Genomic DNA, 24,756 nt, shown 5'->3' with positions numbered 1-24,756 from the left:
AAGTAGATCACAAGTGATGCAAAGCATGGGGGGGGGGGCTTAGATACAGTATTGATAGTCAAGAGCTGTGTGTGTGTGTGTGTGTGTGTGTGTGTGTGTGTGTGTGTGTGTGTGTGTGTGTGTGTGTGTGTGTGTGTGTGTGTGTGTGTGTGTGCGCGCGCGCATGCTTGGGAGGGAGACCGGAGAGAGAGATGGACTAAAGCAAGGAGGAGCTGGTGCCATCTACACGTTGTGTTAAGCTGTACAGAGAGAGCCAGAACAAAACCGGAAACAAGTTGATTTAGCCTAAAAAAATAAAAGCATAGTAATAAAACCAATTGGTAAACAAGAGTTGAGGTGCACAGAAGAGTTTTGTCATTAAACTCCAGCTGTAACTAAAACTTTAAAACCACACTGTTGTAGTGAGATTGTTTATTTGTGATGAAAGCAGTGTCCACGTACTGTACATTAATTACATTATTCATTACATTAGAGTTCAACACCTTTGGTTTAGAGGATATATGCTGGTTCATATTACAGGGTGCCAGTTAGTCAGCTTCTTATGATAATTTTTTAAGAAGTTATGGAAAAAAACAAAACCTACTTCATGCTAATTTGAAACTTAAAGGCGTCAGGTGACTTTCTCGCGCAGAAGCTCGGTTGAAGTAACCTGACTCCGACAGATGGATTGCATCGCATTTGCTCGGCATATCCATCTGGGAACTTTCCGTTGGAGAACTTTTGGCCATTGGACAGAAAATCAAGAACAATATAGTAATCTAAGGCCTTCATTACAAAACTGGGTTAAATATGTGTTTAGCCCATGAAGTAGTTTTTTTAATGAAGAACTATTCAGCTTTTCTCTTCATGCATTATGCACATCTCTTGATTTGCAACTTGTCCATTTTCCCCAGCAAGATATCATTAACCTATTAAGATAACGCATCCCCCAATAATTTACCTATAACAAGATGACAAAAACAGTTTTTTGCCATGTGTGTTCATGATCATGTGTATTATTTCTGTGATTCTTTCTTTTGCTTATTTTTGTGTGTGTGTCTGTGTTTTTTGTTTTGTTGCAACAAGTTGTGCGGTTTTACTTTGAAAGACAAGGCCGGAAATGTAATTTCTTCGTTGTAGACGATTTGACGATGCTCATGACAAGCCACTCATTGATGTAAGCAGCGGCCACGGTTTAAATGAGCCTCGTTCAGAAGCTTTGCTTAGTTCAGACACGGAGGAGAAGCAGACAGAGTCGGACTCTCTTCCTCTTCCTTCTTTTTCCTCTTCCTCCATACTCTTCCTCCATCTCTCCGTCTTTTTGGATACCCATCTCTCCTAGAGCGCATCCGCCCACCTGTCATCTCCGCTGTAGTGCCACTGGAAGCTGTGTTCCCAGTGATGATGCCTGGCTGAAAGGCTCGCAGCACTGTTCATCTTCCAGCCAGACGCCGCGGGACCGCCGACTGAAGAAGAGCTCGGTGCTGCTAGTCTTCTCGGAGCGTGGCTCTGCGTAATGGATTTACGGTTGTCAGAGAAAAGTTGGGTTTTGTGAAGAGCCCCGTGGACCCCTTAAGATGGACAGAAAAGGAGAGCGTTTTTAGAAAGGTGCTTTTGGGTTGGAATCACACCGTGAGAGGAAATGCACAGAGGTGAGTTGGATACGAGCTGCCCGAGAATCCGTGATGCGCGTCAAGGTCCAGCGCGTTAGGCACAAAGAATCGACAGTTTATTTTAAGATTGGATTAAATGTATCCCTCCATTTACCTCTTCCCTTTTTAGCACAGTGGGTCTTTTATTAGCAGGTTTCAACCCGTTCAAAGAAATAAGGATGGCATGAAATTACATTATTTTATTTTTTTTGCTATTGATAAGCTTCAGAAGTGAACAGATTAAAATCTCCTCATGATTTTTTATGCATTTCTCTTAAAGTGAGACCGCAAAGGCAATTTACAAAACTGACTAATCTTCCCCCCGCAGCTCTCTCTCAGTCTCGTTTAGGCTATCTGTCCTAAGTATCAACTTGCCCTCTCTTTAAATCTTCCTGTTTTATTGCCCACATCCCTGATGGACATCGCCATTAACCACTGACTGCTCAATTCAAGTTCCAGCATCTGTTGGTCTGCTTTCCATTTTCTAAGATTCACCAAAAGCCAGACAGGTTCTTCAGTTCGGTAAGGTCTGGTTGGTTGAAACGGTCAGAGCCCGGTCAATGTGGAAATAAACTAAAATAGCCTAACAACAAATGGTTTCTCATTAACCCTCTGTTGGCTTTCAGCATTTGATCAAATAAAAAGGATCCATTATTCTGTAATGCTCCTATAGGCTATGCTGGACCATGTAAGCGTAATTAAAAAGGGACCAGAACCGGAGAGGTTTAGCCAGTTTAGGCACTGCAAGGTGTGCCTCTGTCCATATCAGCCTACGTGAGTGTAATCTGATGGTGGCTCATGATTATAATGGATACTCATCATCAAAAATCATTTTTAAAAAATCCATCGGAGCGCATTAGGGTTTTCCAATAATAAGCTGACAGTTTGACCGTCTTATCTCACTGACATCAAAACACATAGTAGCCTCTGTCCCAGCCAGCCTACTTCCAACTGTCCTCTCCGAGTTCAGAGCCAGCCAGACGCTGACGTCCGATTGTCGGGTGCGCGTGCTGCTGATGTAGTGACTCCCGCTCCAGCCACACGGTCTCGCGCCATCAACACCTGACGCACGCGCCGCAGCACACGGCTGCAACACCTCTTGGTGCGTTCAGGGGAGCGTTCATGATGCTTTGGTGTAGGAGTTTACTGCAGTATTAGCAGTGGGCTTAACCCACAGACTGGAGATGGAGAGGGTTAGACAGGTAGACTGTCTGTCTGTAAACTGTGTGTTCATAGGCCATTCGCTAGCCTACTATTCCTACTGCACAGGTAGCCTAACTGTTAATAGGCTGATCCGTACGGTCTGATTGATATAGTATAATTAGCTCTCAAGTGGCCACAGGTGTGTAACTTTAGCCTACCTGTAGGATGTCGTCATATACCACTTCTTTATTTGAACTGGGACGGAGTATGACGTCCGACGCAAACTAATGTCATCTTTAAATGGATTTGGATTATAAAGCTTTATGGTAGAACTGTAGGCCTACTTGGCCATGCCTTATTAACGTTAGTCTGTTATTTTACTAATTTAGGCTAGCCTACTTACAGGTCTATTGTCTGGACTGGTAGCCGATTTTAATTTGTATCATTAACTTTATTGTGTAAATTCTCACATGGGATAGCCTACATCATGTGACAGAAACATCAATTATAAAACAGTTCATACTCATCATACTCATTAAAGACAACAAGACGGTCCTGTCTTCTCTCAATAAGGCGACAGCCTCCATTCCCTAGCAGGACAGAAGAGAAATCTACTACAGTAACATATCAAGAAAATTAAATAATTAGATAGCTTAATAAAAACAACGGTCGTTTGCCTGTATATAATAAATAAAACTTACCTGAAAGGTACGCAATACAATTATATTTCTTTAAAAAAAAATCCTGCCTATCCACTTCTGGTAGCTGGTTCATAGCTGGTAGGCCTATATCATTGTAATTTACATCATATAGACCTAATTAAGGCCGTATTTCCTTATCTAGACTAGATTATCTAGATCTAGATTATCAGCTCTATTAATATTATTTCCAATCCCTCTTTAGTCCTGTGTTACAGAAGGCTGCAGTGGCCTCTGTTTTTGTCATGTCTACTGTAGTCAGTATCGAGAGGGAAAAAAGCAAATTACAGCCTCAACTTGGCTTCTAAGAGGAAGTGAGAAGTGATGTAAAAATGAAATGACATGACCTAGAGTCACGCTGTGAACCCGCGGTAATTTCCCTTTAGTTCTTTAAAATGACCAGAGTTACAACTTATTTTAGTGGGATGTGACAATGCCTTCAAATGTCCAGAATATTTCTTTAAGTAATTTAGCAGCACATGAATGTTCTAACCTACAGTATGTTTGACACTCCTTCTCGTGGACTTTAGGCTGGAGGATAACAGACCGTATGCATTTTGTAAGAGAGCGTATTGATTGACATTGTAAACTGTTGTGTTTGTTTCTGTTTTTTGGGGTTTTCAGATTATCATTTGTCATCCATTTGTACACACATTCACACAATGTTGTCTTGGTGTTAAAGTGACAATGGCTGCAACTCTATTTAGCTTGTGATTTATTTATAATATTGCAAAACATGTTACAAATGCCTGCATAAATTATGCAACTTTTGCCTAATAAGTTAATTTAAATATTAATTATGGTTGATGCACATTTCTGCCTCTGCAGCTCAAGGCAGCTCTTTGGTTTATAACTCTTACAAGTAAAACAGACATTATCCAAAACAGTGTTTCTTACTGAGTCTGTTTTGTTCATTTTCAACCAAAAGCATTTGAAAGGATGACAAGATGTCGAGCTAAGTTTACAGCGTCCCTGCTATCTGCAAGATTTAATGACTGGCTAATAATGTAATAAATAAACAAAATGAGAGCTTCAGTGAGAGCCTACAGCATCTCTCTGCTATTTGGTTCTTGAGTTTGGGTGGTCAGTTCTCTAAATTTCCCCTTTGCTATAGTTCATACCCCCACATACGATACTTCATTGCAAGAATGCAAGAAAATGGAGATAGAAGTAATGAGGAACCCGGAGCCTGGGGGCTGTGTGTGTGTGTGTGTGTGTGTGTGTGTGTGTGTGTGTGTGTGTGTGTGTGTGTGTGTGTGTGTGTGTGTGTGTGTGTGTGTGTGTGTGTGTGTGTGTGTGTGTGTGTGTGTGTGTGTGTGTGTGTGTGTGCACATTTCAAAACCATCCAAACATTCCATTCAAACATGCATGCTCATTGGTGCAGTTGTGTTCACTGCTTATGTTAACCATGCATTCGTCTTCATTAGACCCCCCATCTCTCTCTTTTTGTCTCTCTCTCTCTCTTCCATCCTCTCTTCCTGGTTGCCATTATGCAACGTGCCAGGCTCACGCTCGCTGTCTAATTCGATGTGAGTGGGCCAACCTATTATCAACTCAGAGGGGATCAGGTCTACAGTGGCTTATCACAGCAAGGCAGTGTCAGAAGCTGTAACATGCTCGCCTTCAGTGCAGATATCATTGTAATAAAACATATTTCACCTATTGTCTGTAGCAGTGCGCTGCCCAAATGACTGTGTATCCTCATCAGTGCTGTAAGCCTTGGAGCCTGTAATCCTGTTTTTTCTGCTAATGCGTTATGTTTCTGTTGCCTCGAGGCTGCAGATTAGTAGGTTAGAGTTAGAGTGGTTTGAATGAGAGTTGATGGTTTAAACTATCTTTAATGAACTACTACTTGCTACTGCTGCTATTACTGTTATTACTGCTAGCCAATTGCCACTGCACAGCTACTGTTCTACTACCTACTGCTATATCTACTACTACTGCTTCTGTATGTACTTATTCTGTTGCCACCACAGGTAGTGATTGTATCAGCTGTATTGTATACTGGGATTAACCTACTACTATTCAAGAGTCTCTGTAGGGTTCTTTTTTTTCCCCCCACTATTTTTTTTATTTTTTTTTTTTAAAAATCTTTTTTTCCCCCCCCTCCCCCTCCCCCCACCCCCCCCCCCCCCCCCCCCCCCCCCCCCCCCCCCCTATCACACCCTTTCTCCCCCAAAAAAAAAAAAAAAAACCAAAAAAAAAAAAAAAAAAAAAAACTATATTTTTTTTTTTTTTTTATAATAAATTTTATTTTTTTTTTTAAAAAAAAGAAATGATCCTCACTTCTTATCTAAAGTTGCTATATACCAATGGTTACATTAATAACATTGAACTATTGAATGCATGTAGGTGTATGCCAAGCCATCCATCCCCAATGAGCCTACAGTTAGAAATGTTCACTTCAGCAACTGCAACTATACAGTAGTTCAGTCTCGTAGCTCCATCATTTACCAGAGGGTTCATCGCTTAATGCCTCTGCAATCATTTACCTCTGCAATCCTTTTTTCCAGCATTGTCCTTTCATGAATGCTTTGTATTGACAATGATATGCTTAACTCCTGAATTTACACTAGTATTATAAATACATTACTATACCTACCTTATTATTATGTTTTCACTCTCCTCCTTTCTCATCAATACATTTTTTTATTTTACAAATTCAATCAGGGATTAACTTGAAACTTGTTTTGATACATATTTTACTTGTTATTAATAAAGATCAGGTTAAATCAATATTGCAGCTGATCACATGTACGTATTCTGTGGCCATGTTTTCGTTGTTGAACACAAGGATAGAAATGTAATATTATGTCACCTGTGACTAATGTGTTTAATGTGTCACGTCTCTGCTTTGCAGCGTGGATACTCTTCTTTCTCATAGAAGAGGGTTTCGCTCTGGCACAGAGAACTAAAGGTAAGCTCAAGCTCCATTTCCGTCTGAAATAAGAGGCATTATCTCTACTTGTATCATAGAACATAAGGGTTTGTTTCTTCATTCTGTCCTGCCTTTCCTTCCTCTTTATTCCCTGCCTGATTTTTCCTTCCACTCTCCCTTCCTTCCAAACGTTCTCTCATTGATCCCCTGAGTCAATAACCCATCTTTTGGTCTGTCATCTGCCTTTCTGCTTCAAGATTCCCCAAGCGAGCATGGCGGCCAGAGCCCTAACCAGAACGACTGTGGCACGTGGGTCCGCAACATCAATGGCGGGGTGTTCACATCGCCAAACTACCCCAACACCTACCCTCCCAACAAGGAGTGTGTTTACATCCTGGAAGGTAAAGCAGGGCCCTCTCCCATCTGAACGCTTTATCTTCTGCTCGGTAGCTGTTGTCATCAGAACAGCTGACACCGTTTGCCGCCTTTCAGCATATTGCCTCCTTCAGTGAATGTCATTAGTCTGACTGACATTGTTTTATATATAACCTCGCCCCTATCTGATTTTCTGTTCTTTTGCTGGCGGGCAATCAGCTTGACATTTTACGAATGAGCCATCCTGAGTTTGTTTCACCCCACAGATATAACCCTTTGAAAATGATGTAAAGTGGCGCATTGTGAGTAGCCCCTGACTTTTGGCCAAATCAGAGTAGTGCTGTGTTCATCTCTATTGGCAGGGTGGGCCAGAAGACTCCGCTATTTAATAAAAAGATTTAAAAAAAGATGAACATGAACAACAAATTGCAAGCTTTAGTGTATACCAGAAATATCCCATCCATCAGTAATTTGGTGGCCTGCTGCACGGGAGACATACTGAAATGGAATCATTAGCAGCTATAGGAGATATGGTCTGGGATATTGTTTGATGTGTTTTCATACTAAATTGATGAAAGAAATTGTTCGTGGAGTTAAAGTACAGCCTTTCATGCTTGTGAGTGTGGTACTTTTCTTGCTGTGGCGGGGAGAGATTTTACACATGGCTCAAGGGCTCCCCCTGTGGACGAATCAAGCCCAGATCTAATGTTATGTTGAAGAATAAGCCGTGACTCCATCCCAAGCAGCCTACTGGTGTGTGCAGTAGTACATCGCAGTGGGTCTGCAAAGGGACAGATGATCATTTGCTATTATTTGGTCCTGAATGGCCTCTGTCATATTCATATCCGAGCTCCAGTGATGAGGCCTTTATTCTGCCTCTCACACAGAAAGAGAGAGAGATGCTCACGTTTGGCACAAGTGCTAATCAGATAGCTTTGTAATTATAATTTGTGTTAGTGAGAATCATTCATTATGCTATGTCCCTCAGTTCATCTGCTCAGTAGATGGAGTGATTATGGTTTCTGCTCTTTCTGGATCAAGCTGTGTCATTTGTGCGTGTGTGTGTTAGATTGTTATAGCGAGAATGAGAGTCAACGCACCAGGGAATGAACACACGGATAGCAGGAAGTGCAGACACACAAGCTGCTCACTCAAGCAGAAAGGGAGAACACTCAGGCTCAAATTCAAAGACAAAAACAGAGACACAAATACACTGCACCATACACATGTATGTACCGCCCTTGACATCGCTCTTTTTTCTCTAACGGGGCATACTTGGCTTCTTCATGCCAGAGATGATTCAGTGCCCCACCTCCGACCCTCAGCATCTTTATTTAGTATGATTCATCTCCCAAGGCAGGCATGAATTGCCCTTGTTAAATACTTCCTCTGTGTATGTGGGTGGGGGTAGGGGTGGGGGAGTTAGGGAGATATAGACATACTGTGGCTTAGCATGACAGATGAACTTGTGAACTACACTTCATGCTGTGGTTGCAATGTTCTGTATTCACTGACTCAGAGATAGCAATGCTGACATGTCAGACTGTATTTGTATCTGCTTTTGTGTGTGTGTGTGTGTATATATGTGCTGTGTGATGCATGCTTGCATATGTTGATATGTTCACAGATGCAGAAATGTGCTTATAATGCTGTCAACCACAATTGGAAAGCACAAAACCAAAGCATAATCAATGTCTGGGTGATGTGTAATAATTTCCTGTGCTGTTTTGGGAGAGCATCTAGGTAGAATCTTGCTTGGTAGTAAAGGCAGAGCAGGTACTTCAATGGGTTTATTGATTATATCCAACATGCAGTGTAAATGTGAAGTACATGGAAGTGGGGCGATCATCCATTGTGCTCACAGTGGATATTAGTTACAGCTTCAATGGCAAGAATCATTTAAAAATTCACAAGTGATGCAGCCTGTCAGAGGACATAACACTCCTTCCTTTATATTAATAATTTTGAGCTCAGTGCTGTTTTTCAGCAGTGGATCAGAACTATGGACCTTTTTCACAGCAGACATGTTGACTTGTCATAGTAGGAAAAGCACAGCTGAGATTGATAACCTTAACGATGGCTCAGTTCCATCAAGTGTCCCAGTAAGAGATTTCAGTGAGTCAGCATGCCTAATACCAGGACCTCTCCTAAGTGGAATGCAGCCATCAGTAATGGTTTAATACCAGGACCTCTCCTAAGTGGAATGCAGCCATCAGTAATGGTTTTGAATACACCTGTGCTTTTCCTACTATGACATGTTAACATGTATGCCGTTAAAAAGGTCTATTGTGCACCAGGTGCCAAATGTTGCACAATAATTTAAGACTGTTCTATAAATGTCCTGTCATGTGTGATTAAATCACAGTAAAAGTAAAAGTCAGCTATGTCTGCATGACGAAAAGCCATCACTTTAACAGATAGGTAAGATCAGAAATACCCCAAACAAACTTCTAAAAAGATCGCTCTCCACCCAGTCAGCTGAGGGGTTAGAAGTAAGTGCTCAAGTGGCCGGGTTGGCTCAGTGGGTAGAGCAGGTGCACATATACTGAGAGGTTATGCCTCGACACAGAGGTCCATGGTTTGAGTCTAACCTGTGATGGTTTCCTGCATGTCTTTCCCCTTTCTCACCTAGCTGTCCTGTCTGTTAAAGGCGGAAAAGCCCCAAAAAATGATCTTATAAAAATAAATAAGTGCTCAACTTCATAATCCCGATTAACTCATTTTTGACTCGACTTTTGTGCTTTAGAAGACCAACCAGATTTTTCTTTGTCCTGCAAAAGCAAGATTTAATTTTATTGCTTTCATGGATTTACCCCTTTTGTTTCCTTTCTCTCCCCACTCCCTTGTTCACCAAAGCTCTTTCTAGACAAAGGATTCAGCTGGCTTTTGATAAGAATTACTACATCGAGCCCTCATTTGAGTGCCGCTTCGATCACATCGAAATCCGTGATGGGCCATTTGGGTTCTCGCCGCTCATTGACCGCTTCTGTGGGGGAAAGAACCCAGGCCTGGTTACATCGACGGGACGTTTCATGTGGATCAAGTTCACCAGCGACGAGGAGCTGGAAGGCCTCGGCTTCCGCATTAAGTACACCTTCATTGCAGGTAGGGACACCCAAACAGTATATTTTCAGGGAATGTAAACACCCTCAGATTCTCTAAGATATTTCTGTATACATCAAAGGTTTTGGGTAATATGTGCAGAGAACTGGATCTGCTTAGTTTGCTTTTTCAAAGTTCCTGCAAAACATCGAGGAGAATTCGATCTCAGTGTGACAGAAACAATAACATTCAAACAATAAGGTCTCCAACATCATAGCTTTCTTTCCTTCACTTGTCTTGCTCTACAGCAGACACACGTTCAACATCAGAGCCTCTTTAATCTAAACCCAATATGCCTAGAAATCAGTGTCTCCCATCGGGCAACAGATATTAGCTTCAGCTGACCTCTTTCTGCTTTATCTGGCCTGCCTTAATGGGATCTTAGCTTGTGTTCTCTGCTTACCCATTTCTACTGTGTGGATTGAGAGTAATGTGCCTCCCAAATCTTATCATTTCAGACCCTGATTTTCATCTGCATGTGGGCGGACTGCTAAACCCCATCCCAGGTAAGCTCTTCAGTATTTTGCAGATTTATTTTCCCGATCCTTTTGAATCTTACCGGAGGCGATCTCTGCCTCTGACGTGAATGCTGAACGTGCAAATGTACCTTGACAAGCACATAATTGTACATGAAGTGAAAGGATGTACATTCACACACATGCACACATTTAAACACATTAAGGAACACACACCTCTTTCATCCGGCTCTTTCCTCTCTGTCTTATGCCTTTGTTCCTCTGTCTTCTTATTGTCCTTTGTCCTAATCCGCTGTGCTCACTTTAATTCCACCTTAAATCCCATACTTCTTTTAATATCCTTCATCTTTGTCTCTGTCTGTCATGCTCCTATTCTCATCCCACCCCTTTTCCTCTTTATCTTCTGCTTTCTTCTACCTCTCTGGTTTTTCGTTTTTTGCTTCTCTCATGTACGTTCGTCCATGTGATGCCTTTCTCACCTTCCCTGTCTTTTACCTTTCTCTGTCTGTCTGTCTTTCTTTCTCTTTCTTCTTCTCTCCTCCACATTTCCTCTGTCTCTAAACAGACTGTCAGTTTGAAATCGGTGGATGGGATGGGATTATTCGCTCCAGTCAGGTGGATGAGGAAGAGAAAGTGAAGCCTACCGATGCTCTGGACTGTATCTGGACCATCAGGGCTCCTCCTCAGTCCAAGGTCAGTACCAAAGTACAAATGAATCATCAGGAATGATGGCATGCATTGCTTCTATCCTTCCACCCATGTTTGGTACTTTCAGATTTCACCGTTTTTAAACAGTTACGATCTAGTGTCTGGTCTATACATTTTCAAATATCTGACAAATACGCAATACAAATGTACTTAAAGTAAATGATATAAAATATAAAAACATCCTGAGAGCTCACATATTAAAGTATTCAAGGGCTTTTTATTCATCTCATCTCTTAACTAGCTAGACACTGAAAGACTGAACAACATTAGAGAAAAGTTTACATCCGAATCATTAACGTTGCTCTCAGTTATGTTCTACCATTTCACTATACACACTGAAATATTTTGTTACGCATCCTTCTGAGTGCATTTGATAAGCTGAATGTGTATCTCAGGTCAAAGCACTAATGTTTTCTAATTATTTTAATTGTATTGCATTGTTAATCAGTGTAAATGGTAAATGGTGACAAACTGCATGGAGTTGCTTTTTTTCCAACTCTAAGCTGGACTACATTACAAGTGCTACACAATCTCATCTCACTGGGGACACATGCAGTCTATCCCCGAATAGAGAAGAAGTAATATTCTGATGAGAAATAATGTAGAAATGTACCATGGCATGAAGTATTGCAGTGTAAACAGAGATGAATTGAGGTGATGCCCTGAAAATAAACAAGAACAGCTGAGAATTTCTAAATATTTATGGAGTCAACTCTAATACCCCATTTACACGTGCATGGTTATTTTGAAAAATGGAGACATTTCCCTTTGTTTGTGCCCTTCGTTTACACGCAGCCGAGAGAGAGAAAGAGAAAGTGATTCGTCGCTGTTGTTGCTATTTTCGGGATTCTGATTGGCTAACGTGGGCTTGAGCTTCTCGTTACACCGCCACCTACAGGTTTGGCGTGCTCTTGACGGCATTGACGGCATATATACACGGGTACGTGTAAACGAACACTTTTCTGAAAACTGACAGCTGTGCACGATGTTATTTTTGAAAACGGAGAGGTTGAAATGTCCGTTTATGAAAATAGCCGGCCACGTGTAAACATAGCATGAATCCCCCTGTGTACTATCATTGGGTTTAGTGTGCTCCCCCTTTCTGTTAGTAGAGTTGCTCTGGCACTTCACCTTGACAGTGTTCTCTATCTTAACATTATCATCATTCATTTTCTTTTTTTTGTACTCATACTCTGATAGCAAATGTGAGGTCAGTGCAAGTTTCAGTAGAGAATTCCAATATCAACATGCGTACTGGATTTTGTTTGTCAGTGATTTTCCTGAGTTACATATTTTGTATGAATGTAGCATATAGTTGTGTTCTCCAGTCATTGAGATAAAATCCTCCAGTGGTCATGTCTGTATTGTGATTGTAATTTAATACATAATAAGTGCAGTGCAAATACACAAAGAGGCAGCATGGGGGAAAAAATGCGGGCATATTTTGTTTATAAAATACAGCCCTGGAGATTCGTAAGTACATTTTTAAGCCAAGAGTGAAAGCCCAGTGATCTCATAAGTTCTGATATTTATGAGTTGATATCCAAAACCTCATTGAAATTACAACCATACAACCTGCCTAGACTTTACAACTGCTCTGCTTCTTCCTCATGACTAAATGAGTCATCAGCATGCTCCTGTGCTATTCCCTCACCACAATATACTGACACACACACACACACACACACATGCATTCACAAACAAATTCATGCACATCTAATTAAGTGTATAACAGCAGATGTACACAGTCACAAATTACATAATATACTGTCACATAAGGTACTGTAAGCAATTACCCATACACATTATGCACTCATAGTAATATTTTAAGCATACACATGTGCAGCTTCATGCATGACTCACACACATGCTCTACCTAACTTCTCTCTCACACGTACACACACAGATTAGTCTCCGTGGTCATTTCACTGGTCCTACATGTGCAGTGTGAGGCAGCAGTGAAAAGGATCTGAATTTAGCAGCAGCACTGAGATGCCTCACCAGATATTAATTCAATGAAGCAGAAGGAACAGAGCAGCTGAACACACTCAGCAGCAGTATAAGAGCAGCTAACTGCTGCATGGTTACAGGTACTTGCGTGCTACATGTGCTGAAGTTCCATCTAAGTTGTAGTTGTCCCCCTGTCGCCAAGATCTTGTCATGTAGTGACTGCTGATTTATACACTGTTCGTTGCTACCCCCCTTAATTTACTGTCTGCGGTCAAATTTGACCGGACAGTTTTAACTGCTCTTATTTTAACATAAATACCAATAAAAATGACAAAAGTATTTTTAATAGAACATTTATTGTAAAAAGAAACAACAACAACATGTGTGTGGGTGTTTCTGTGTGTGCATGCATGCATGTGTGTGCGAACATTAGTGGTTCACATGCACAAGTGGCAACATGACAACATGAACTGACAACATGAACTGTGTGTGTGTGTGTGTGTGTGCGCGTGAGTGCGTGCGTGCGCGTGTGTGTGTGTGATTGGGCACACAAGCACAGGGAAGTTGTAGTGTGTGTATGGAGATGTCTTTAATCTCCTGGATGAAAATTATACTCTTTCCCATTCATTTCCTAAACAAAATAAGTGTGACCAAGTTGAATAAATCACTCAAAATTCAAAGAAAGTAGTCACAATGAATTATATGTGTTCAAATGCCTTTTATGAAGGATATCATCAGGTCTTGAGGCAATCTGATGAAAAATGCCATATTTATGGTACAGTGAATGTGTAAATCGGTCATTTTTGACCAGAAACAGTGTTAGAAGGTTAAAGGCATTATTTTGTAATTACTTTGCAGGTTGACAAAAACATACCACCACTATATGTTAAGGCTAACTAATGTGCAAAGGAGAAGATGCTCTGCAGGCATGTGGGTGGACAAATGGACAAGGGCAAACCGCAGGTTCTAAAGAATGAAGGAGGGCTGTATTTCCATTTATCTGTCCTGGTATTTTGCTGACTGGGACACAATAGAACGGATCCATCATTAATGTCATTAGTAACGCCTGTGCTTTTCCTACTATGATTATGACAAGTCAAAATGTCTGCTGTGAAAAAGGCCTATGTAAACACAGGCCACAGGCACAAACACATGCTGCATTTCAGTTGATCTTTTTCACAACAGACATTTTGACACATGATAGTAAGAAAAGCACAGGTGTTTCTAATAACATTAATAACAATACATTCTATTTAGGTGAGCCAGTTCCAGAGCCAATTAAACATGCTCACTATCTGGAATGGCTTTTAATGACGTTAAAGTTGTGGAAGAAACTTTGGTGTAGTTTGGTCACGATAGTGAGCCTTATTAAATCGTAAGGTAGTAAAATATCACATTAGAAAAAGTGTTTGGGTTGTCATCATCACAGGTGAGAAGTTTGCCAATTGTTGACTCACACTGTAAACTTGAGTGTCAGGTAAACATAGAAGTTTACCTGACTTTCCCATTCGTATTTACTGCTTTGTTAGCTTCACGGTGGAAAACCTGGAAATTTCTGACTTTCTGACCACCCAAGCACACCACTGGTTTTTCTCTCTGAGGCCAGACTCTCTCAGTTGGGGGGGAGGAGGTGCAGGTTCAGCTCACTAGCCTTCAGTCTCTGCAGCATTCTCTGAATTGAGACACATCTTAGAGAAAAGAGGAGAGCGGGGAAGACAGAGCAGGCAGCACCATGACAGATATTTTCAAACACTGACTTTTCTAAGTAGCCAGTTATTGGTGTATGAATGATGCATGCTTGCAGCACAACTTCGATTAGATTAACTATATTATTTGATATTATCGTGCACTAATGCATATTCTAGCCATCTTCTAAACCGTTTACCATGTTCCGATCCTTGGATGCTCTGGTGAAGAGGTGGGCAGGTCGCCCGTCTATCACAGTGTTCAACTCTGATCTTTTCTATTTTTTTCATTGCCTGCATTAAAAGAGAGTTGGTGATTATGTTTAGACAGCTGTAGGCTAATGAATTGCTGTGGAGTTCTGCTGTTCATTTGCCTCCACATTGTTTGGCTGTGATTGACTGCATCTTTTGTCTATCTGCAGATCTACCTGCGCTTCATGGAGTACCAGATGGAGCACTCAAATGAGTGCAAGAAGAACTTTGTGGCCGTGTATGATGGCAGCAGTGCCATCGAGAACCTCAAGGCCAAATTCTGTAGCACCGTTGCCAATGATGTGATGCTGGATACCGGTGTGGGAGTCGTGCGAATGTGGGCTGATGAGAAGAGCCGACTCAGCCGTTTCCGCATGCTCTTCACCTCATTTGTTGACCGTGAGTAGCTACCAGTCGTCTTGACAACATGCCTCAGGCTTTTGCATCTCTGCATGTCCTTTTGTCGACGATCCCGTTGATGAAAAAGCTGTATTAGTACTTCACAGAGAGTTTTAGTCGGGAGATGATATTGAGTCCGACTAGATGTATTTTCATTTCCAGATGACCGATTTGAGAGGTATTTTCTTCACAGTCCATCAGATATGTAGATAACTTATCTGTCCTCATATCACTAACGTCCACCATCGTGGACAGGCTTTAACATCCAAGCAGATTCTTTGTGTCGCATTATGTTTTTTGCAAACGGCAGTTTTCTTTATAACATTGGTGATGCGGATCATACTGTAATAGTAAAGCCACTGTATGCAGAGCCGTCAGAAAAGTGTGCCTTGCTCTGAAACGTTATTTTTAAACGTTTTTTGTAGTGTTCCCTGGACACAAACCAGTGAGAGCCATTAAAAAGAATTAAATGATTACAAATTATATTTCTGTTAATGATCAGCTTACTTTTTCGCCCGCAGGATTGCACCTAAATGAAATTATAGGTGTAATACCATTCCAGTTTTCACCAGTAATATTATAGGTCACCTGTGATTAAATATGAAATGAATACACTGTCAATGCTCAAAGACTCGAGCAGCAATTTTCTCCCACACCAATTCTCTCTCTTTTGCAGCAGCTGCTATGTTGCTTTTTTAACGAAATGTTCATAACAGTATATGGTTCAAACTCGCTGTATGTGCGACCAGTTTGTTTGTGGTTGTTACCATGGTGAATTGTAGTATCATGGCTTTATTCATGCTGCCTTTTTATTGTGGTGGTGCACGTGCTTAGCTCTGAGTGAACCTACTCTGAGTTGATTGAACCAACTCAAATCAGCTGTTCTGGAACCGAAAACTCAGAGTTTCCATCTCAGGGTAGATCAACTCAGACATCAGGGTTAGACTCAGAGTTTGTTAAACATCCTTCCTGGAACGGACCCCTGTACTACCAATCAAGATCAACATGCCCTGGATTTATTTCAGTTACCCGGCTTCACCTGACGCGGTCCCGCATAAGCTGTGTCACAACGGTGGTTTGTGTCCCAGTCCAGCGGCGCGCGCGTTCACATAAAAGAGGCGGTGTTTGCACAGCATGACCAATCACAAACATCTACCAGAGACGCATATTTTACATAAGAAGAGCAAAATATAATTCTACATAAATATAAAAGAACACAGACATGTTTTTACAGGAAAAACGAAATACAGTCGCTGTTTCCTAAAACAGGAAGGAAAGCTGGCATAAATAGCCGACGCTTTTTTAATACGTAAATCACAACACTTATCAATATCACTTCCCCATCAGTCAGGCACTAGATCTGACCATAATTACACTTGTGCTTTCCATAAACTGTCGTTGCTTTAGCCTATTATTTCAGTTGCAAACCTGGCAGTGGTAAGCGATCTTGAGAGAAAATAAAAATAAAAATAACATAATTCAGACCGATGTGTCGCATTGGCAACACACGGCTCAAGAAGCCGACAAATAGGTAATTCCCTCCGCTGAAAATATCTTTCATAAAGATATCCATCAGGGAATGTTAATGGGGTTATTGCTCTCTAAATGTTTGAACTTTTATGAGCGCACCCTTCTCTCTCTCTCTCTCTCTCTCTCTCTCTCTCTCTCCCTCTCTCTCTACCGAGCTCCGCCTGATCTTCTATAAGAACGGTGATGCCGTTATCAATCGAGTATTGATTGGTCAGTAGGCGGTGCTTTAACACCGGCTGATCTCTGATCTCCAACATAACCTGCTCCCCACCAGGTTAGGTGTTCAGCATAAGTTACCACGGTGATTTAACCCGGTAACAAGTGATCCACCGTCGTGATACACAAAATCCTGGGTTGAACCTGAAGTTACCTCGTTAACGCCAAATCTTGCTTCCTAGTACAGGCCTCAGGCTCCATTTCAGTTTCCCTTGCCCCTTATGACTGTTTAACTCTCTGTAATGGACTAAAAGCACCATACGTATGTCAGTACTTTAATATAACAGCCACAACTTTATCCACACACACACACACACACACACACACACACACACACACACACACACACACACACACACACACACACACACACACACACACACACACACTATATATGAGGTCCTGCATTCTGTCTACATCAGTAGTCACTAACAGATACAGTGTGTGTCAAGTGTCATTTCAGCGTAGAAAGCTAATTACACTGTGCCATGTTTAGAGCAAAGATATGAGAAAACCAATTATTTACTCCAGCTTGAAATAACTGAAAGCATCAAATAGTTTTTTTTATATGCATGTCACAGCATTATACTGTGCTTATTACAGGCCACTTACAACAGGAAAATAGGAATGTATCTATTTTGGTGAAAAGAATAGCTGAGTAGGGTTAATGGATCTACTAGAAGTAATTATATGTTAAGCTTCATCGTTTTTGAAGGACAAGGAACTTTCGAACAGATGCTATGTTAAAGGTTGCACATTAAGTATCAGGAATTGCCATGCAGAAAAACCCTTCTTCTGTTAGCACACCATAATATTTTCATTTAATGCCTGAATAGACTGAGATATTAATTGCCACATTCTCCTGCACACTTTCCAAACCCTGGGTGACTACTAATGTTGTTTTCATCAGCAAACCCATAACCATTGCAGTCAGGACTTAATGGCTTTTTAAATTCAGCAAGGGTGTTTTTCTTTTACTCTGAGAGTCCTTAAGACCATTTGGATCCTCATTAATTCTGATCGCACAGTTCATCTCAAAGAAGTCTGAAGTCTCTTGAATAACTCCCAAACTTTATTTGGTCAGAGTCAGCGACTGGCTCAAAGTTTACTTGGAGGTCATAGAGAACCATTAATCTTTGTCACCCAGAGAACATGATGAGTTTTGCACTCCATCATCCTTAATGCCCTATAATCTTTAGACAGAACCTGCTCTGACATGTAAACTATGCATATTAAGACTTAACTGAATACACACCTATGCTCACACCCACGCCCACACATACATTCAGACATGAGTTGTGTGCTTGTGTGTATGTTTGGGTGTATGGAGGTTGGATGGGGGTAAGAGTGTGAAGCGTTGATGACACCCTGTGAGAGGCTCCATTGAAGGCGGCACATGCATAATGGATTTGGAAGTGGTCGCGGTGAGCGACCCCGTCTACAAGCTTACTGGGAGATAGATGGGGTGGACACACGCGTTATTTTATACCGTACAGACCCTTACACACATTTATACATGTCCCTTTGTCAAAATGATTTAACCCTGAGGCAGAGGAGTCACGCAGGGAAAGGCAAGTGGAGGCTCTGAGCCCTCATCACAGTGGATCTCGGAGCAGTGGGTGAGGCTGCTGGAGCGGACCACAGTCTGTTTCAGCTGTGATAAAGACTCAGGAAGTGTGTCCACAGCTGCAGCTAGAGAGGTGGACATTTTTTGTCAAAGTGACTGGGACAGTTCGGAGGAGTGAACAAGCCACAAGAGACAGATTTGACAGGACATTACGTCCAGGCTTTCTCTGGCCATGATCCTGTCTCACTGATGAAGAAAAATAAGGAGAGATGGTAGAGAGGAGGTTGTGTGGCTCAGTTCGTGCCTGTTTTGGCATCATCTCCTGGATCTATGTTCTTCATGTATGTTTGCTATCTATCTATCTAACATTGTCATTCTGATGTTTCATGTTATAATTGTACCATTGTTATTTTTGATCTACTCCGTACATACGACATCAACTGCATGGCTATAAATAATATTGGCTTGACTCAATAGAAAATTGTTCTTTCTTTCTTTCTTTAGTCGTATAGCTCAAATCAGCATTTTGTTGTTCTTGTCAACACCTCAAAATAGAAACATTGTATTTTCATTTAATCACAAAATGCAGCTAACATAGTCACACATTGTGAAAATGTGACACTACAGATTACACCAGTGTACATTTGATCTTTGGTTAATCAGGGGATGGTTTCAGAAAGATTTTGTCTTTTGTCTTTGACATTTTTTTGTGAGTTAGACCTAACAAAGGGTTGGACCTAAAATAGACATCAAACCTGTCTCTCGAGTATCCTCTCAAAAATAATTTGCTTTGTGTTCGAGGTAAATTAAGATTCTTTTAAAACTAATTAAGATGGCCGACGGCTCAGTTGATAGTTCAGATACATTTTCACCTGTGATATGGGAGGTCTGTGTTTGATTCTTGTTTGTCCTTCTATATATCAAAGCAGAAAAAGATCTCTCAACTACAACACAGTGTTGATCAATGGTACACTTTGTGCCTGCTACACAGTTCCTCAGGCCAGATGAAATAAACAATGAATCTATGTGATACATAAGAAAAATACAATATCACTGCTTTTCAACCAATTTCCACTTCTCCCATCTCTAGCCCCACTTCACACATAAGAACCAGGTTCCCCTTAGTTTTTACTGTAGCTCCAGATCGCCTATACCAAAACCCGGCATCTTTCCTGAGCCTTGCAGCTCTTCCTTCTGACTGGCAGTGTATCAATCTCCTGAGCCCAGCAGCCAGCATCAATTACCTTCCATCTTGTCTGCCTCTGCCATCACAGCCTTGATACGCCAACGGTTGCTTTAATGTGGGATGTCTCATGCCATTTTCCTGACCATTTACCCCACAAAAATTTTCTACCACCCCCCCAACCCCCCCCCCCCCCTCCCCCCTTCTCTCTCTCTCTCTCTCCCTCTTCTTTTCTTTTCCCCCCCCCCCCCCCCCCCCCCCCCCCCCCCCCCCCCCCCCCCCCCCCCCCCCCCCCCCCCTTTCCCCCCCCCCCCCCCCCCTTTTCCCCCATGATGTTGTGTCTGCAGGAAGCGATGATGTATGGCCTTGTGTGGAATGTCTTGACCTCTAATGTAGAAAGAAATAATAAAACATTATGTGTTTTCATTACATGCCTCTACAGATTTCTACGGCCAAATTATCAATATTTTATTTGTTGTTTTCGTTGTAATTGTTTTATTGTTGTTATCGTCAAAATAGCTTCCAGTCCTTTTTGCCGTGTAGTCATCTTTTACTCAGCACTGTTAGACAGCTGTTTTCCTGTTGGTTTATAAATTGCATAATCTCTTTGTGTTGTCTTTTGCCCGCAGCCCCCTGTTCAGCCAATACATTCTTCTGCCACAGCAACATGTGTATTAACAACTCCCTGGTGTGCAATGGAGTTCAGAACTGTGTCTACCCATGGGATGAAAACCACTGCAAAGGTGATTGTCTTCTTTCTGCCAACTTTTTCCAATTGAGGTTATAAATAGGATTTATTTTTGCAGGTTTTCAGGGCTGGCATTCTATTATTTTTTTGTACGTGTTTTTTACTTTCTTCATTTTTCTTTTTCTTTCCTCTCTTCTCCTCACACCTTCCCACTCCAGAGAAGCGATCTAAGGGGCTTTTTCATCAGATCACTAAAACCCATGGCACCGTCATTGGTGTCTCATCAGGCATAGTTCTGGTTCTTCTTATCATTTCTGTCCTGGTCCAGATGAAGCAGCCAAGGAAAAAGGTAACTGATCCTTTGTGGTTGACCTTTTGTTCAGGGGGAAAGAAGAGACACATAATTGAAAGTGCTGGTGGGATTGTAGTAGCTCTGGGGACAGGGAAGAAAGACTAAATCCACCCAAGGATTTAACATCTTTTTTTTTTATTATTTAGGATCCCATTAGTTGCTACCAAAGTAACAATTATTCTTCCTGGGGTCCACACAAAAGATAAAACAAGACAATCAATGTTACATTCATACTTCCATATTATCAATACAATAAACAATTACTATATAATTAATATTTCCACATTATCAATAAAATATAGTTTCTACTGATACATTCACATTTCCTTCTCAACACACGTTTGACACAAGTAACCAATGGACATGTTTGTACTTTGGTAAACACATTAATCCACATTCACATCCCCACTATCATATGCAGTTTGAGATTATTTTTATTTGACTAATTGCTAATTTTACTTCCTTTTTAAAAGTGATCTCACTTGTAATTTGTGTTAAATGCAGAGGCAATATGTTCCAGTTTGACAGTGCCCTATGCATTACAGTTTTCTTTATGGCATTAGTTTTAGGTAAAGGTAGTGTCCCATAAAGGCTTGCCTAGTGTTGTGATAGTGGTCTGGCAACATAAGCAGCAATCTGTTATCAGATTCTAAATTCAAATGTTGCTCAATTGATTGGTGCACAGAAGTATGTGACATCCCTTTTCCAAGCTGAGCCCCACCCACTTATAACCAGTAAGAAAAGGTACAGACAAAAATGACTCAAATATACTCATATCACTGTGAAAACTAGTGGCCTGCTTATCACTAAAATTGAACTGTCTGAACCGATCTTTTCAAGGTTGTAGCTCGGCGGCCTGGCGTTTTCAACAAGGCAGGCTTCCAGGAGGTCTTCGACCCGCCCCACTACGAGCTCTTCTCCCTACGCGACAAGGAGATATCGTCAGATTTAGCTGACCTGTCTGAGGAGCTGGACAGCTTCCACAAGCTGCGGCGCTCCTCCACCATGTCCCGCTGTGTCCACGAGCACCACTGCGGCTCGCAGGCCTCTGTAGCTACTGGAGGCGGCAGCATGAAGCACAGCCGCACCACCCTGAGCTCCCTGGAGCTGTCCTACCACAACGACTTCTCCAAGCCACCACCCATGAAGACGTTCAACTCCACGGCCAGCTACAAGAAGAGCTGCTATGGCTACAAGCAGCACTCACAGACTCACGACTGCGACCAGAAGGTCATCGAGGACTTGGTCACAGAGGAGATCCCATGTGAGATCTATGGGCGTGGTGGAGCAGGGGTGGGAGGAGGAGCCACAGGCGGAGCAATGGGAGGAGTAGGAGTAGCATCAGGGATTGCAGGAGGGGGGATTGGAGGAGCGGTGGGGATAACAGGAGGAATGGCGATGGCTGGGGGAATGGGTATGGCGGGAGGAGTGGGCATGGCGGGGCCTAGTGGCATCGCTGGAGGTATTGGTGGGATGGCAGGACCCTGCGGAACCCTCAGTGTCCGTGGCAACAGCGCTCGTAACAGTACCACCATAGTTGACCCCCAACAGCGCTCCATGTCCATGGACTTTTAGATGGTGAATGGAGAAAGAAAAGGAGAAAGGGAATGCAGAAAGAGCTCGCATTTCACTCATGGAAAGAAGAAACGGAGGAAGAGAAGACAGGAGAGACCCAATAATCTTGTATTGATCACTCCTCTTCCGCCTTTGCTTTCAAAGCAGTATTAACAGTATTGCACACTTAAGATCGGATCTTCTCATCACAAGGTCTTCTCTGAAGGTTTGGGAAATTCGCAGACAAAAATCAAGGATCAAAAAGAGTTTAAAAAAAAACCCTGTGCTGTTGGTTCTATTCTTCAGGATACTGCAGGATGTAGGGTGAAGAGAGACCTCTTGTCTCTCCTCAAGTCTCATAGGCCTACTCATTTAATCTCTCCTTTTCATAAGACACATATTTCGCATGCAGACCCAGACTGCTCTCTGTTTGGTAGCCTAAAATACCAGGTAACCACTCAGAAACAAGGAGAGAGAAAAAGATGAAGAGACGTCCTGGACTGAGTTTCTACATTTATTCCCCTGATATATATGATGCACAGATATATGATATATAGTGCATCTTCTAATAATTTAAGTCTTTATTTTTGTCAGTGTACTGTACTGTTAAAACCAGTATATATCCAGCCTCATGATGATGCTTGGCTTTTAAATCTTTAATCTTTTTCAAATGTTGCTCGGGTGATTTTTTTGGAGATAACTTATCAATGACATGGTGTTGATGATGAGGAGGAGGATGATAACAATGTTTATGATGTGATATTACTATAATAATTCTGTAATTTTCATGGTTACCTCACACATACACAGAAGGCACGCTCCATTCAGTCTCTCCTCAGGAAGAGCACATGAAGAGACGGTATTATTTAGGTAAGAAAGAGAAAAAAAGTATATTTCTGCTGGTGAGCTTTATACTATATGAGCATTCAGGCTATAAGTGAGCGTTTATGGAATATGAAATGTTTGGTTGTGAGACCTGGACTAAATCAAAATAGCAACCATCCCACCCTTACTAGGAGAAAATGTAATTTCTCAATTGCCCCATGAACTATGAAGTGTGTAAAATAAGCACAACCTGTTTCCCTAAAAAGACAGACATGTAGCCTATATGAGACTCATTTATGATTTTAACCACTGGTTGTATAATTTCATTCTGTTGAATTAAATGAGAGCTTACTCGCCTCCCTGTGTGAGTTTTTCTGTTCAATATAACCAAGAAAGATGAAAATGGCAACACCCACAAGATGGAGATGTCACAACAAGGAAAGACACACATTGTGGCACGCAGATAGAAAAGAAACAGCCTATGCAAGGGTTTGGCTTTGCCGAGACAGATATTTACATGCAAAGATGCTTTAAGCATGATTCGTTTGCTAAATAAGTCAACCTTGAGATGTAGTTTAGGGTTTAATGTACAGGATTGAAAACTGATTAATTCCAATATGATCAGTTGCGCTTCAAAGATTATTGAACAAAATGCATAAAGATAGCGCAGATCCTCTTTAATCTTTGCAAAATGTTTTGTCTGTCACTCACTCGCTCGCTTAATTATAAGCACATATTCCACTCACCCTTTCCTTTGCCACCATGATGCATTTGTCCTGTCTAATTCTCAAGGCACCCTTTTAAAATATGTGACCTTAAGATACTCATGGCTGCATGCATCAGGCTTGGGTGTGGTCCTCTGTGACATACTGAGGCATGTAGTCCAGGAGCCTAAAGGCAGTCTAGATGTAAGATGGTAACCAATAGATTATGCTGGGATGAGAGATGTTACTGAGCAGCAGATTTGACTGCTTGAAGTTTCAGAAATCACTTAATATTAAAATAACTAACCTGAGCATCATGACATTGAGTATATATAGCCTACATACTCAACTACTAACACCTCTTAGAACTATTGTTATGTTAATGTGGCAGCACGAGAGTGGACAGAACAGAGGAGATTGTGGTCTAGGTGGAATCTGACCCAAAAACACAGACAACGCCACCCTGGGAATTTCACCCTGTGAATGATTTTACCTCCTAATTCCAATGTTATCGATACAATTAAGGACACAGGTACGTACACAATTTAGCCAGAGACAAAGTTCAATTTAAAAAGAACAATACATTTTATTTCGATAATTTTAAAACACATTCATACCTCACATTCATACTGGAAGGAAAAGGGGGTCACAAGGGTAGTGAGGGATCCCAGGGAGTCACCCGTGAACACACACACACACACACACACACACACACACACACACACACACACACACACACACACACACACACACACACACACACACACACACACACACACACACACACACACAATAGTGAACACAGCAAAGAAAACGGACAGCACAGCACAAAGGAAGGGG

The 24,756-nt window shown here is 41.6% G+C and overlaps 1 protein-coding gene across 1 annotated transcript; it reads left to right on the top strand.

Annotated features, from left to right (window-relative positions):
- Positions 1–1,146: 1,146 nt before the first annotated feature.
- Positions 1,147–23,569, top strand: LOC120556324 (neuropilin and tolloid-like protein 2). The gene is made up of 10 exons (XM_039795842.1): positions 1,147–1,631; positions 6,333–6,389; positions 6,608–6,751; positions 9,582–9,830; positions 10,286–10,333; positions 10,869–10,996; positions 15,069–15,297; positions 20,423–20,536; positions 20,700–20,830; positions 21,674–23,569. Exons 1-10 carry the CDS (start codon positions 1,622–1,624, stop codon positions 22,406–22,408), a joined length of 1,845 nt encoding a protein of 614 aa, XP_039651776.1. The 5' UTR covers positions 1,147–1,621; the 3' UTR covers positions 22,409–23,569.
- Positions 23,570–24,756: the final 1,187 nt, after the last annotated feature.

Source organism: Perca fluviatilis, chromosome 3 (genome assembly GCF_010015445.1).
Source record: "Perca fluviatilis chromosome 3, GENO_Pfluv_1.0, whole genome shotgun sequence".
In the NCBI taxonomy this organism is placed as follows: Eukaryota; Metazoa; Chordata; class Actinopteri; order Perciformes; family Percidae; genus Perca; species Perca fluviatilis.
This window is presented reverse-complemented; position numbering and strand designations above follow the sequence as displayed.

What these genes read in the sequence shown, in the direction of transcription:
- LOC120556324 (XM_039795842.1), top strand. An exon ending in GGGCTCCTCCTCAGTCCAAG is followed by an intron (nt 10,997 to 15,068) that starts GTCAGTACCAAA and finishes GTCTATCTGCAG; the next exon opens with ATCTACCTGCGCTTCATGGA. An exon ending in TGAAGCAGCCAAGGAAAAAG is followed by an intron (nt 20,831 to 21,673) that starts GTAACTGATCCT and finishes GATCTTTTCAAG; the next exon opens with GTTGTAGCTCGGCGGCCTGG.